At 47.2% G+C, this 16382-nt stretch overlaps 1 protein-coding gene across 1 annotated transcript in view; it reads left to right on the top strand.

Annotated features, from left to right (window-relative positions):
- Positions 1 to 6497, top strand: part of PPRC1 (PPARG related coactivator 1) — a gene marked incomplete in the record, with an annotated part of 45716 nt that extends 39219 nt beyond the window's left edge. The window contains 4 exon segments of the mRNA XM_073595361.1: positions 691 to 748; positions 1718 to 1839; positions 4301 to 4452; positions 6172 to 6497. Of these exon segments, the coding sequence (XP_073451462.1) occupies positions 691 to 748; positions 1718 to 1839; positions 4301 to 4452; positions 6172 to 6275 (436 nt within the window).
- Positions 6498 to 16382: the final 9885 nt, after the last annotated feature.

The following is a 16382-nucleotide window of genomic DNA, read 5'->3' as shown; positions in this document are numbered from 1 at the left end:
GGCTGATTTTTTTTTTTTTTTTTTTTTTGTCCCTTTCTGAAAAGGTGAACCAATCCTTGAAGGCCTTGTTTACATTTTGCGGTTGTTTGGGTGGTAAAAACATTGGAGTTTTTATTGCAGCCCCAATCTGATTCTCCCCCCCTAGTTAAAGCTGCAGATCGGGGGGTTCACATGGCCACGACAAGAGAATGGGGCCGCAACAGCGCTCAGTGTTGGGCTTTTAGGGGTTAAAACAGGTGGTGAGGAACTGATCTATTGTCTCCTCACTGCCTGTCAAACATCCTCTAAAGAGTGATCCACACTGGATCACTTTTCAGGGGGCGAACGGCTTGTGTAAATGAGCCTCAGCGACCCTGAAGAGAACGCGGGAAAAAAGTCCTGCCTCCTGCGCAAGGATTGGCGAATTTTGGTGGAATTGATCGGCGATCTGACTAGAAATGGGGAGTAGGCAGCAGGTTGGTTTATTTTATTGCATGAATGGCGGATCTGCCCGCTCACTGCCTCTACTCTGATTCCACTTCTATATAATCTGGATCTAGTTAATCATTCTGTTGATTGAAATATTTTCTTTAAATCGGAACTGGAAAACCTGAAACATCCAGTAAATTAGACGCTCGCCCGGGCTGACTGACCCGTGTTCTTGTACTGCTCTAACCCGTTTATAATCTGGAATCCCTCCGATCTTTACAGATGTGAGTCTCGGGACAGCTACTACCGGCAGAGGATGCATCACAAGGAGCGAGCGATCGTAAGTGTTCTCAGTTGTAAATACGGGGACTCCGGGGGGTGGGCAGGGGGCAAGAGGGGGACTCTGGGGGGGGGGGGGGGGGCAAGAGGGGGACTCTTGGGGGGGGGGGGGGCAAGAGGGGGACTCTGGGGGGGGGGGGGGGGGGCAAGAGGGGGACTCTTGGGGGGGGGGGGCAAGAGGGGGACTCTTGGGGGGGGGGGGCAAGAGGGGGACTCTTGGGGGGGGGGGGCAAGAGGGGGACTTGGGGCAAGAGGGGGACCGGGACTCTTGGTAGGGGGGGTGAGAGAGTGCTTGACTTTTAGGGGGGAGAGGGAGAGCAGGGCTCTTGCTGGGGGGGGGGGGGGGGGGCGAGGGAGGTTGGGGCTCTTGCTGGGGGGGGGCGAGGTCGGGGCTCTTGCTGGGGGGGGGGCGAGGTCGGGGCTCTTGCCGGGGGGGGGGCGCGAGGTCGGGGCTCTTGCCGGGGGGGGGCGCGAGGTCGGGGCTCTTGCCGGGGGGGGGGTGGGGGCGGGGCTCTTGCTGGGGGGGGGCAGGGCTCTTGCCAGGGGGCGCGGGGGTGGGCAGGGCTCTTGCCAGGAGGGCGTGGAGTACAGAGGCAGGCATCCCTGTGGTCTGGTTGGCAGAGGTATAAGTTCATGTCTGTACCAAGGTACGAGCGTTAAGTTGTAGGGGGAGTCTGCAGGGGCGTGGCATTGCTCTTACCATCCACTGATGGCGGGTGCAAAGCTTTAAAGGCTTTTATGTGAACAAATAATAAGTGCGCTTTTTTTTTTAATGTGCATTTTATTTTTCTAAAAGGTGACTTGGTCTTTGTTTTATAAGCGTGAAAATATCAAAGATCGTCAAGTCAACAAAACTGACCCCATCAACCCCATTACACTCCCTCTAATTCTATCCGGGGGGGTGTTGTATATCGGGACCTCTCCCGTCAATCGTCGGATTTCTCATCTGACAAATGTTTTGTGTTCTCAGGAGGAGAGGCGGGTTGTGTACATCGGGAAGATCAACGGCCAGATGACCAGATCGGAGCTCAGGAGACGCTTCTCTGCTTTCGGAGATATTGAGGAATGCACCATTCACTTCAGAGAGGAGGGGTGAGGAGCTTTGCTGCGGATATTAGAGGGGGGTCCTCTGTACAGGACGGGGTGAGGGGGGTGGTTGCCCTGGGCCCAAAAAAAGCATTGCTTTGTTCCTGCGTGCTGGTGAGATATTGGGGGGGGGCTCGGTGGTACTGTGCAGTAAAACGCTGTGCGCTCTGTTCATTGTGAATGACACCCCAGTGCAGCACCACACCTATACCATGGGTTGTGGTGCGCTGCATTATGGGAAAAAAATTTTTGGGGTTTTTTTTTCCTTCTGTTGTGATTCCATAATAAATGATGCGTAGACTTCCCTAAAAAAAAGAATATGTAAATATATTTAAAAAAAAAAAACCCCGGTGCCTGCAGTAAGCAAGATAATGGGGCTCCCAGTGTTTGTAGTAAGCAAGATAATGGGGGGCCTCCGGTGCCTGGAGTGAGCAAGGTGAACCCTCCCCCCCCCCCCCCCCCCCCCCCCCCCCCCAACTCTGATGTGTGCAGTGGGCGGGATTACACCAATCTGATTTCTTTTTTTGTTGCCGGGCGTTTTTCCTAGAAGCCGGATACATACAAATGTTTGGCTTTGAACTTTTGTCCACAACATTAGCAAACTGGCGGGTTAGCACAGCAAACAACCCATAAGATTTGGTTACGTGCGTCTCCTCTGATTGGTCGGTTGACGCTCTGCAGAATTTTATGCTGCTAAACTGGTTTTTCCAGAGCGAGATTTTCTCGCTCCAAACGACGAGGAAGTTACTGGAACTGAAAAGTAACAATTCTGAATCGCAGGAACGCACGCTAGAAACAGGCCGGCGTCGTCTGATAACTGCCGCCAGATTTACCGCGACGGAGAGGGAAAGCCGCGTGGTCAGAACTGTCGGTTCAATGAAATGTTTATATCAGAATTGCTGATTTACCTTTTATTAATAAAGTGGAAGAAAACATACACAATAATAAAATGATGCTTCCCCTCCGCTCTCCCATCCTATCTGCTTATACTTTGTAATATCCTTTTATGTTTTTTATATCTGTAGTCACATGACTGTACAGCTCTGGCTTCTTCTTCTCCCTGAGCTCCCGAGTGTTCGCCGCCTGCAACCTTGTGGGTGGGAATTCTTCCAGCACCATTGTCAACCCCTCCACAGTACAGAGACCAGCCGGAGCTCTACGGTCATGTGACCTCCATAGAAAAGCGTGTTCAGAAAGTGATTTATTACAAAATCTAAGCAGACGATCAGAGCAAAGCTGAGAAGTAACTGTGTAGCCTTTCCCTTGGCTTCAGATATATTATAAAAAGTGTCCTTGTATATTAACACTTTCTTCTTTCTTCTTTGTTGTTTCTCTCTCTCTCTCTCCCCCTCCTCTCTCCCCCTCCTCTCTCCCCCTCCTCTCTCCCCCTCCTCTCTCCCCCTCCTCTCTCCCCCTCCTCTCTCTCTCTCTCTCTCTCTCTCTCTCTCTCTCTCTCTCTCTCTCTCTCTCTCCTCTCTCTCTCTCCCCCTCCTCTCTCCCCTCCTCTCTCTCTCTCTCTCTCTCTCCCCCTCCTCTCTCTCTCTCTCTCTCCCCCTCCTCTCTCTCTCTCTCTCTCTCCCCCTCCTCTCTCCCTCTCTCTCTCTCCCCCTCCTCTCTCCCTCTCTCTCTCCCTCTCTCTCCCTCTCTCTCCCTCTCTCTCCCTCTCTCTCCCTCTCTCTCCCTCTCTCTCCCTCTCTCTCCCTCTCTCTCCCTCTCTCTCCCTCTCTCTCTCTCTCTCCCCCTCCCCCCTTTTCAATGTTTATTGAAATACATAGAGCATTCAAAGAATTAAAAATCATGTATAATGATACACAATATATATACAGTGAGCCCTTCTGCGTCAACTCATTTCACCGTTGGGCTTCTTCAGGACACATTCAAGGTTTTACAGATAGCAATAGAGAAAACAGATCATACTGTCTTGCAGGGAAATAAATCTCAAATATAGATATCCGGATGAAAGTCTTCAAAAATACCGTCCCCACAGGGGCTGGTTCACCGTAGTCTGTACATGAGTAGGTAGAACCAGCCAGATCTGCTAGCAAAATGGACAAATCGTTCCAAAGTCAGGGGCACGATGATACCATTGGTGGTGACCCAGTACCAAATTCCACAGGTAGAGGGAGTTGGGGCATTAAAGCCGACTAACCGCTCTCCCCCCCCCCCCCCCCCTCTTTGCAGTATGGTGGGCAATAAAAATAAACCTTTATTCTTTTTTTTTTTTTTTTTTTTTAATTCATAAAGTTGGGTTTCAGGTATCGATCCTGAACCTTCTGCCTGTGTATAAAGGTAATTTTACTGGTCACTCTGCTCTTATAATACATTGATAATTCGAATGAACGGATTTGGCATCTGTATGTAATTGTAGACCATGTGCATTACCAATGGAGCGGGGAAATCTGAGGCGGGATCAGGCGGTTGGCGTTGGCTGACAGTTGGGTTGATGGTGTCTCCATTCTCTTTACAGTGACAACTATGGCTTTGTGACTTACCGCTACACCAGTGAGGCCTTTGCCGCCATAGAAAACGGGCACAAGCTGCGCCTTCCCGACGAGATGCCCTTTGACCTCTGCTTTGGTGGGCGGAGACAGTTCTGTAAAAGTAATTACGCTGATCTTGGTGAGTTTGCTTTTCATTGGTTGCACTGAGGAGGTTCTACTCTGCATGGAAACAGTTCACCTAGAACACGGGTCCTTTATTACATGGCGCCAACAGTTTGTGCAGCGCTGTACAATATATAGGTAGAGTGTGCAATCACAATACAAGAGGGCCCTGCTCACAGGAGCTTACAATCTGAGACGCAAGTGATACAAAAGGTAATAACTGTGAGGAAGGAGTTGATGGAGAAAAGTAGAAGTTCATTTGTTAGATGGAGGTGGGATAAACTTCTCTGAAGAGATGAGTTTTTGGGGATCACCTAAAGGTGTACAGAGTAGGAGATAGCTGGACCGATTGGGGTAGAGAGCTCCAGAGGGCAGGGGAGGCTCTAGACAGATAGGAATAGAGCATTTCAGAGGATGGGAAAGGCTCTGGATAAATTACAGTAGGGAGTTTTTTTTAGCTGGGAGGTTCTGCACAGATTGGGGTAGGGAGTTCCAGAGGATGGGAAAGGCTGTGGGCAGATTAGGTTGAGGCAGTGGTTCTCAACTCCTGTCCTCAGGACCCACTAACAGGCCAGGTTTGCGAGATAACGGAAATGCATCACGGGTGACATCATTTGCTGCTCAGGGATTGCAGTGTTCTAGTCTGCATCTCCCAAAGGGTAATACTTCAAATCTGGCCTGTTATTGGGTCCTGAGGACTGGAGTTGAGAACCACCGTGTTAAGGTGTTCCAGAGGATGGGAAAGGCTCTGGACAGATTGGGATAGGGGAGTTCCAGAGGATGGGAGAACCTCTGGATTAAAGTGGGGAGTTTTTCAGATTGGAGAGGTTCTGGTTCCAGAGCATGGGAAAGGCTCTGGATAGATTGGGATAGGAGAGTTCCAGATGATGGTAGAGGCTCTGGACAGATAGGAACAGGGTATTCCAGAGGATGGGAAAGGCCCTGGACAGATTGGGGTAGGGGAGGTTCTGGGGGATGGGAGAGGGTCTGGACAGGTTGGGGTACAGGGTTCCAGAGGGTGGGAAAGGCTCTATGCAGATTTGGGGTAAGGAGTTCCAGAGTATGGGAAAGGCTCTGGAGAAGTCCTGGTGGTGAGCATGGGAGAAACCTAGAAAGACATATGTACTCTGGTCTATTGTACTTGCCCTTGGCCAAACCTCCAATTCACTTATACACCTGTGTAGTTGAATACATCCCAACAAATTCCTAGTTTAAAAATATGTGAGTTTTAATCTACAAAGATAAAAGGGCACATGTAGGACCATATCTGTACACTACAAAAAGTTCACATATCCATTACACATAATTTATTGTCAAATGGAGCAATCCACATGAAGACTCAACGGGTTTCGAACGCTCATGGTCTTCTTCAGGTGTGCATGTGAACAACATCTAGAAATGTTATAGGGCTACTATGCAATCATTATGACTTTTTTTTTTTTTCACTGTTTTTAAGGGTTGGGGCTGATAGCTTGTTAGCAGTACGTATGGCTACTCAATTATATCTTTATTGTCACTTAATTCTTATATTGTTCACATGCACTCCTGAAGAAGACGGTAGGTTTGCGAAACACGTTGCTCTGTGTTTTCTTGTTCAATTAATGAAATCTAGGATGTGGGCACATTGAGTGCAGAACCTTCTTCCTCTTTTTTGGTAATGAGACGTTTTTTTGCTTTTTTTTTTTTTTTTTTATTTTTTTTTTTTTTAACACCCGTCTCTTTATTTTCCTTCCAGATTCAAACCGGGGCGAATTTGACCCCGCCCAAGTTAGAAGTAAATTTGAGGCTCTAGATTTCGATACATTACTAAGAGAGGCACAGAAGAAGCAGCGGAGGTAACGCAACGCCAACCCTCCCCCACCCCAGAGCCTCCGATCAATTAGAATGGAAATCGTTTAACCAAATCAATTTTACCTCAAAAACACTGGATAGAAGGCCATTCACTAAAACGGACGCATGAACCTCCCCTCCCCCTCCGACGCAAAGGGGGGGGGGGGGGGGTAAACAAAACAAAGTGCCCAAATGTGTTTTTTTTTTCTCTTTTTTTAGGTAAACAAAAATTATCATTTTAAAAAAAAAAAATAAATAAAAAAGGTTTCAAAAAACATTACATTTTTTTTTAAAAATATTTGTTTTTCTAACCTATTTAACAGAGCTTAGCGTGCGATCTGCGCCGATATAAGGAGAATCACTATGCAGATGAAATAATAAAAGAGGATATATATGATACCAGATTGTGATGTCTTTTATTGTGTGTGTGATATTTACTAACGATTTTCAAAAGTGTTACATTGTTTCTCACTCCGAGATTTCACTCCTGATGTGGCCAAGCGGCTTATTGCCCGCCGTCTCTCCATATATTGGATCGCGGTCTTCACCGCTTCCCTACTGGGGCAATTTTTTTACTTTTTCACACATTGCCTCCTGCCGACCCGTTCACACTGCGAGGGGGCAGGCACGGCAACGCATGCGCATGCCCCCCCCTGCCGACCCAGGCTGTGATTGGACACCGCATGGGTTAATTCCCCGTATTTTTTTGGAAAATATGAACGCCTATCTGTGTATACCTATACCACAAACATTCATTGCAATACACACATCGGTCAGGGGCCAGCTTGGCGCCATGTTACACCCTAAATATCGATGTAGCGTGCTATAAAAGTTGGAGTTATCCTTTAAAACGTTTGTTACCCGAACACTTCATATCCCTGATATGACGGCGGTACCATGTGCTTGTACGAGAAAGTATCCTGATCTCTTTGTATTGCTTCCTTTATGTGAAATTCCCTGGTGTTCCCGCCACAGTCCCTCTGCTGTCCAGAGGGAGAACAGAGCGTGGTCAGTTCTGTAGTTGTGCTGGATACTCGGTGTGCTCTCCTCCAATGATCAGGGGGTAAAAGTGCCCAGTAGAGCAGAACATAAGGAGGCAATCAGGATGTAAAGGGGGGGGGGGGGGGGCACTCTGAAGGTACGAGCTCCTCCAGAGTGCCCCTTAGTGCTTCTAAAGTGCCCCCTCCTTTCCTTTACCGCTGGCAGCAGCTGCAGGTATTTGTGTTTTCTATGCTTCAGTTCATGAATTGGCAGGAGCCTCTGTCGTCTTTTTATTCATTTGCAGTGCAGCTGAGGCTACAGAGAAAGGGACTGTGGGGGATGTGTCCTCAGTCCCTTTCTCTGTCTCAAAAATGAGACTTCGGGGGTCTGTTTAGACCCCTGATACTTCACCAAAGCGCCCCCCCCCCCCCCCCAACAGCATTGTGAAAAGAATGTTAAACATTATATTAAAATTAATTGAACATTTAGAATAAAAAACTGTAGAAAATCAGACTAAAATTTCTAATTCGATTAAAAAGCCACACTAAATACGCAGCGTAATTTAGCCACCCGCACTGTGTGCCACATCACGCTATGCACACCGCAGGTCACATTAATGTTGCGTCATAAAGATGGCTGCTGCGTTGTGGCCATGTTTAACCGCTTCAGATCCGCGCCATAGTCGAATGATGGCTACAGCGCGGACCTACTTTGCCTGGAGGGGCGTCCATAGACATCCTCCTGTGCTCGTACGGCCTGCGCGCACCCTGCCGGGCGCGCTCTGTGATCTGAGATTCGATCCCGACCCCTTACCATGTGATCAGCTGTCAATGACAGCTGATCATGTGATGTAAACAGAGCTGGTAATCGGCTATTTTTTCTCCTCGTGCAGATGGCGATCGAAGGCGGCTGTCAGAGGGACATCAGTCCCGATCAAAGAGAGCAGCCGCCAGCTCATCTGTGCCACCTACCAGAGCCCACCAGTGTCACCAATCAGTGCCTCAACAGTGCTGCCTACCAGAGCCCACCAGTGCCACCTATCAATGTCACCAATCAGTGCCTCAACAGTGCTGCCTACCAGAGCCCACCAGTGCCACCTATCAATGTCACCAATCAGTGCCTCAACAGTGCTGCCTACCAGAGCCCACCAGTGCCACCTATCAATGTCACCAATCAGTGCCTCAACAGTGCTGCCCAGTGTCGCCTATCAGTGGCCATCAGTGCAGTCTTATCTGTGCCCATCACTACCGCATTATCAGTGCCCACCAGTGCCACCTCATCAGCGCATATAAATGAAGGAGAAAAATTTACCCGTTTGCAAAATTTTATAAAAAGAACAAACATTTTTATTTTTCAAAATTTTCCGGCCCTTTTTTTTTTTTTTTTTTTTGTTTAGCAAAAAATAAAAACCCCAGTAGTGATTTAAATACCACCAAAAGAAAGCTCTATTTGTGTGAAAAAAAATTCACTTGGGTACATTGTTGCGTGACAGCGCAATTGTCATTCAAAAAGTGATAGCGCTGAAAATTGGTCTGGGCAGGAGTGGGGGTTTAGGTGCCCAGTGAGCAAGTGGTTAAACCTGGGTCCCCCATTAGTTGTCAGTCCGCCCCTGGTCCTGACACCCCCCCCCCCCCCCTGCACAGCCATTCACAGCTGATGACAATGTAAACTGAAGCCGGTTATCCCCTGCTGACACCATGGGGAGAGAAGAGAGCCGATAACCGGCTTGTGTGAAAGGGACGTCGGCACTGATTATCAGTGCAGTCCCATCAGTGCCCACCATTCCCTCTATCAGTGCTGCCTCAATGCCCACCATTCCCTTTTTATCAGTGCCTCCTTGTCTGTGCCCATCTCATCAGTGCCCATCATTCACTCTATCAGTGCCACCTCAATGCCCACCAGTGCCGCCTATTAGTGCCTCCTTGTCGGTGCCTTCCTCAGTGCCCACCATTCCCTCTTTATCAGTGCTGCCTATTAGTGCCTCCTTGTCGGTGCCTGCCTCATCAGTGCCTCCTTGGTGCCCGCCTCATCAGTGCCCACCATTCCCTCTTTGTTAGTGCTGCTTATCAGTGCCTCCTTGTCGGTGCCTGCCTCATCAGTGCCCACCATTCCCTCTTTGTTAGTGCTGCTTATCAGTGCCTCCTTGTCGGTGCCCGCCTCATCAGTGCCCACCATTCCCTCTTTGTTAGTGCTGCTTATCAGTGCCTCCTTGTAGGTGCCCGCCTCATCAGTGCCCACCATTCCCTCTTTATCAGTGCCGCCTCATTGCCCACCAGTGTCGCCTATCAGTGCCTCCTCATCAGCGCACATCAGTGAAGGAGAAAAATTCTTTACAAAATTTTATAACAAACTATGAAATGTGTTTTCAAAATTTTGTCTTTTTTTTTTTTTTTTCCCCCATTTGTTTAGCCAAAAATAAACCGATGTGATTAAATACCACCAGAAGAAAGCTCTATTTGTGATAGATAATGTCATATGGGTATAGTGAAGTATGACCGTGTAATTGTCATTCAAAGTGTGAGAAAGCTGAGAATTGGCCTGGGAAGGAAGGGGGGGGGGGTATTGACCGGCAGGCAAGTGGTTAAAAAAAACCCCACAAAAAAAAAAATCCTGATGCTGGACAACGAACTAAGTCTGCCAGCTGACCGTTGCCGTTTTCCTTTTTGTTGGGATTATCAGGATCTGGAAGTATTCTCTGTGTACATCATTCTATCCATCCACCAAAATATGGAATAGACAACTGCAGAGAGGCCACTAGATGGCGATGTTCAATACGGATTGTACCAAACTCCTATACTGTCAGGACTGGGAATGAAATTGTCAGATCTCTAGAGAAGGAAAAACTGCAACAAAGTATTCTTTATATTCTTTATTATACATTCATCACAATATGGGGAAAGTACATTCCACCAAAGTATAGAAAAACAAATTGTGATGGGAAGAGAAGGAAAAGGCGTTGCATTGTACAGGGACACACTGCTTGAGTACTTTTCAGGATCCCTTACACATCAGGAATGAGTTGATCCATATGGAATAGGAGTTTTTCGGGCAGGTATGACATTGAACAGTAGTGTCTTAGGCTCCGCTCACCCTGGGGTGACTTTGGGCACTTCAGGGGTAGATTTACTAAAAAGTGGAGAGTGCAGAATCTGGTGCAGCTCTTCATGGTAACCAATCAGCTTCTAACATTCAATGTAAAGTTCTGCACTTGGGGGGCTAAGAATATGCATCATACATACTAGGGGGAGTCAATGGTGAAGAAGGATCTGGGGGTTTTGGTAGATCATAACCTCATAAGGGGGATAAGATAACCATGTATAAATATATAAGGGGGGATATGATCACCATGTATAAATACATAAGGGGGGGGAGATATGATCTCCGTGTATAAATACATAAGGGGGGATATGATCTCCATGTATAAATACATAAGGGGGGATATGATGGCCATGTATAAATACATAAAGGGGGGGGGGGATATGATCTCCGTGTATAAATACATAAGAGGGGGGATATGATCTCCATGTATAAATAGATAAGGGGGGATATGATCTCCATGTATAAATACATAAGGGGGGGGGGGATATGATCACCATGTATAAATACATAAGGGGGGGGGGATATGATCTCCATGTATAAATACATAAGGGGGATATGATCTTCATGTATAAATATATAAGGGGGGATATGATCTCCATGTATAAATACATAAGGGGGGATATGATCTCCATGTATAAATACATAAGGGGGGATATGATCTTCATGTATAAATACATAAGGGGGATATGATCTCCATGTATAAATCCATAAGGGGGGATATGATCTCCATGTATAACTACATAAGGGGGGATAAGATAACCATGTATAAATATATAAGGGGGATATGATCTCCATGTATAAATATATAAGGGGGGGATATGATCGCCATGTATAAATACATAAGGGGGATATGATGGCCATGTATAAATATATAAGGGGGGATATGATCTCCATGTATAAATACATAAGGGGGGGATATGATCACCATGTATAAATACATAAGGGGGGGGATATGATCACCATGTATAAATACATAAGGGGGGGGATATGATCACCATGTATAAATACATAAGGGGGATATGATGGCCATGTATAAATACATAAGGGGGGGGGATGTGATCGCCATGTATAAATACATAAGAGGTCCATATAGTGAACTTGGTGTTTAGTTATGCACTTTAACCACTTCAATACCAGGCATTTTCACCCCCTTCCTGCCCAGGCCAATTTTCAGTTTTCAGCGCTGTTGCATTTTGAATGACAGTTACGCGGTGATGCAACACTGTACCCAAATGTTCCCCACAAATAGAGCTTTCTTTTGGTGGTATGTGATCGGCTCTGCGATTTTTATTTCTTGCGCTATAAACAAAAGAGCAACAAGTTTGAAAAAAAACACAATATTTTTTGCTATAATAAATATCCCAATTTTTTTTTTAAAACACATTTTTTTTCCCTCGGTTTAGGCCGATATATATTCTTCTTCTTATTTTTGGTAAAAAAAAAACCTGCAATAACCAATTGATTGGTTTGCGCAAAAGTTATAGCGTCTACAAAACAGGGGATAGATTTATGGCATTTTTATTATTATTATTATTAATTTTTTTTATTAGTAATGGTGATCTGCGATTTTTATTGTGACTGTGACATTGCGGCGGACACATCGGACACTTTTGACACTATTTCGGGACCATTCACATTTATACAGCGATCAGTGCTATAAAAATTCACTGATTTCTGTATAAATGTCACTGGCAGGGAAGGATTTAACACTAGGGGGTCGATCAAGGGGTTAAATGTGTTCCCTAGGGAGTGATTCTAACTGTAGGGGGGAGGGGACTCACAAGGGGAGGAGACCGATTGGTGTTCCTCTGTACTTGGGAACACACCATCGGTCTCCCCTCCTCTGACAGGGCGTGTTTACACACACAGATCCACGTCCCTGCTCTGTTACCGGCAATCGCGGGTGCCCGGCGGACATTGCGGCCCGCCAGGCACACGCATTGGCCCCCTAGACGGCCGGCAAGCCAAGGACGTCATATGACGCCCGCCCAGGATGGATGTATTTTATGGTTGAACTTGATGGGCTTGTCTTTTTTCAACCTATGTTCAGCTTTTTCAATTAAGCTTTGACAAAAAAAAAAAAAAAAAAGTGGGGAAATAATGATTGGCTCCCCTGCAGATTGTGTAAGTTTGCCCACTTACAAAGAAATGAAGGGTCTATAATTTTTATCATAGGTGTATTTTATATGATAGAGACAGAATATCAACCAAAAATCCCCCAAAAAATGGAGTTGCAGTTCAGCGAGTAAAATAATGTATTTGATCCCCAAGCAAAACATGTTCACATGACGTCTGCCAAACACCAGGCACACCCCAACAAACCCTCTGCCGAAGAAGTTCTTCGGCTGGCCGATGGTCTGCGGCTTGCCCAACCAATCACCAGCACCCCCAACATTTAATTTTGCCCTCATTTCCTGAGTGATGGCCAAATCCACCTATCAACTATTTGCGGGCAGCTGCGTTGCCCCGCGTTTAGCCCTGGGTAGGATTTTCAAACAGCTTTTCACTTCTGTTCATTGAAGGACCCAGCAGATCTTCATGATGGATGGGTTTGATGTCACCACTTGCAGGAGCAGGACTCTAGGCACAAGCAAAAACCAGAGGAACAACTAAGGAGGTTGGCCCCCTGGTGGTGGCACATTCCCTTTATGTGCAACACAGCCCAGTTTTTGCCTGCCTTAGTTTATTGAAGGACACAGCACATCTTCATGACGGATGGGTTTGATGCCACCACCTGCAGGATCATGACGCTAGGCACAAACAAAACCAGAGGAACAACTAAGGAGGTTGGCCCCCTGGTGGTGGCACATTCCCTTTATGTGCAACACAGCCCAGTTTTTGCCTGCCTTAGTTTATTGAAGGACACAGCAGATCTTCATGATGTTTGGGTTTGATGCCACCACCTGCAGGATTAGGATGCTAGGCACAAGCAAAACCAAAAGGGCTCCCTCTGGTGTTGGCATATCCCCACCATTTGCAACACACAGCCCAGTTTTTGCCTGCCCCCTTTTATTGAAGGACACCGCAGATCTTCATGACGGATGGGTTTGATGTGACCACCTGCAGGAGCAGGACACTAGGCAAAAGTAAGACCAAAAGTATACCCAGGGGGTTGGCCCCCTGGTGGTGGCACATCCCCACCATGTGCAACACACAGCCAAGTTTTTGCCTGCTTCTGTTCATTGAAGGACACAGCAGATCTTCATGACGGATGGGTTTGATGTCACCACTTGCAGGAGCAGGACGCTAGGCACAAACAAAACCAAAGGAACAACTAAAGAGGTTGGCCCCCTGGTGGTGGCGCATTCCTTTTATGTGCAACACAGCCCAGTTTTTGCCTGCCTCCGTTCATTGAAGGACACAGCAGATCTTCATGATGTTTGGGTTTGATGCCAACACCTGCAGGATCAGGACGCTAGGCACAAGCAAAACCAATAGTGCTCCCTCTGGTGTTGGCATATCTCCACCATTGGCAACACACATAGCCCAGTTTTTTGCCTGCCTCCATTTATTGAAGGACCCAGCAGATCTTCATGACGGATGGGTTTGATGTGACCACCTGCAGGATACTAGGCACAAGCAAAACCGAAAGTGCACTCTCTGGTGGTGGCACATCCCCACCATGTGCAGCACACAGCCCAGTTTTTGCCTGTCTCCATTCATTGAAGGACACAGCAGATCTTCATGACGGATGGGTTTGATGTGACCACCTGCAGGAGCAGGACACTAGGCAAAAGTAAAACCAAAAGTATACCCAGGGGGTTGGCCCCCTGGTGGTGGCACATCCCCCACCATGTGCAACACACAGCCAAGTTTTTGCTGGCTTCGGCTCGTTGAAGGACACAGCAGATCTTCATGACAGATAGATTTGATGTGACCACCTTCAGGAGCAGGACACTAGGCACAAGCAAAACTGAAAAATTACGACCAAGGGGTATGCCCGTTGGTGTTGGCACATCCCCACCATTTGCAACACACTGCCCAGTTTTTGCCTACCTCCGTTCATTGAAAGACACAGCAAATCTTCACGAGGGATGGGTTTGATGTCACCACCTGCAGAGTCAGGACGCTAGGCACATGCAAAAACTAAAGGTGTGCCCTCTGGTGGTGGCACATATCCACCATGTGCAACACCCAGCCCAGTTTTTGCCTGCCAGGTCCAACGGTTGTACATGTTTGCTGAGGGGTCCAACCCTTCTAAGCTACTCTGTGGAGCAGAATTGTTGCACCCAATCCCCAACGTGATCTACCTGGTCGGTCACCCAGCACCACGGTTGATTGGAATAAAATTTTGACTGGAACCAAAATATAAGAAAAGATAAACTTTTTTTAGGTCCTGAGCGCTAAGCAAAAAAGCGTCTGTGTGTTGAAGAGGGGGGGGGGGGGGGGAGGCGTTTGGCCACCATCAGGGCATACTTACAGTTGTGCTTGCACCTAGCGTCCTGCTGGTGGCGACATCAAACCCATCCGTCAAGAAGATCTGCTGTGTCCTTCAACGAACTCAAAGAAAATTATTTTACGGTGGGTACAAGAATCCCTTTATTTCTTATAGGAAGTGTTTATTGAAATTCTCAAAGAAGAAAAGTTGCAAACATCAGAAGACAATGTAGCCAAAAGTAACAGGCGTCACTGAGCCCTTTAGTAAGTACAGAACAGACGCCGTCCAAAACTGGAGTCCTATGTGAAGTGAGAAGAAGGTGGCAAAGCTCTATGACGATGGAATGAATGGAAGATGAAGTACTGTAAATGATACACCCGGCTCAATTTATTAATCACCCTTCAATTTATTACAAGCTGCGACTTGCCTGGCCAGCGGGCCATAAGCTCCATAAAACGGCAGGAGAAGAACGGCTCTGATCTTCGTACAACCGGCACATCCACAAGAGAGCTTTGTGCCGTCTCATACCCACTGATGTGAGAAGCAGCTGGTAATGGGGATGGTAATCAGAGCATGGTAAGAGGACAAAGGAGACTTGAAAATTAAATCTAACGAGAGAACGCGGCACTCTGCTAAGCTTTAGTTACCATAGAAAGGCAGAAATGTATTTAGGTGAAAGGATACTAGGGAGCGCATATTGTTACTCCTCTATGCCTCTGTATTATACACGGTACCCGCTGCAATCATACTGCCCCACTGATTAGTGGTGGCTAATCTAACGTGTTCAGATTTGAATTAGATGGGATGGCAGCCACACCGGCACTTCATGGTTATCAATGAATTGGCTGTCTCCTTCACTATATGACCTGAACTTTTATGGACACCTGAAGGCCAAAGTACACTGTATTGTCAAAAGTATTGGTATGCTGAACATGAACTTGAACTTTAATGACATCCCAGTCCTGGTCCATAGGGTTCAATATTGAGTTGGCCCGCCCTTTGCAGCTATAACAGCTTCAACTCTTCTGGGAATACTGTCCACAAGGCTTAGGAGGGTATCTATGGGAATGTTTGACCATTCTTCCAGAAGAGCATTTGTGAGGTCAGGCACTGATGTTGGATGAGAAGGCCTGGCTCGCAGTCTCCGCTCTAATTCATCCCAAAGGCGCTCTGTTCTATCTGGTTGAAGCGAGCCAAGTTCCTCCACCCCAAACTCGCTCGTCCATGTCTTTATGGACCTTTCTTTGTACCCTCTGACATCCCCCCCCATAGCAGTGTCCTGTGCACCCTTCCCTTACCCAAAGCAGTGTCCCCTGCTCCCCTTCACATCACCCACATCTCCCCCCACTGTAGTTTCCTCTGCACCCACTTATAGCAGTGGTGTCCTCTGCCACCCTTCACATCGCTCCCCCCCCCACAGCAGTGTCCTTTTCCCCCCTTCATATTACCCCACTGTAGTGTCATGTGCCCTCTTCCCCTACCCAAAGCAATGTCCTCTGTCCCCTTTCACCTTCCCTCCCCACTATTTACGAACAGGGTCTTCTCATCCAACATTGAGACATACATGACATGATTTGACCAGCTTGGTGTTGAGGAACTCAAGTGTCCTGCACAGAGCCCTGACCTCCGCCCTACTTGGACGCCTTTAAAATGGATTG

This window comes from Aquarana catesbeiana, linkage group LG08, assembly GCF_042186555.1.
Source record: "Aquarana catesbeiana isolate 2022-GZ linkage group LG08, ASM4218655v1, whole genome shotgun sequence".
NCBI lineage: Eukaryota > Metazoa > Chordata > Amphibia > Anura > Ranidae > Aquarana > Aquarana catesbeiana.
This window is presented reverse-complemented; position numbering and strand designations above follow the sequence as displayed.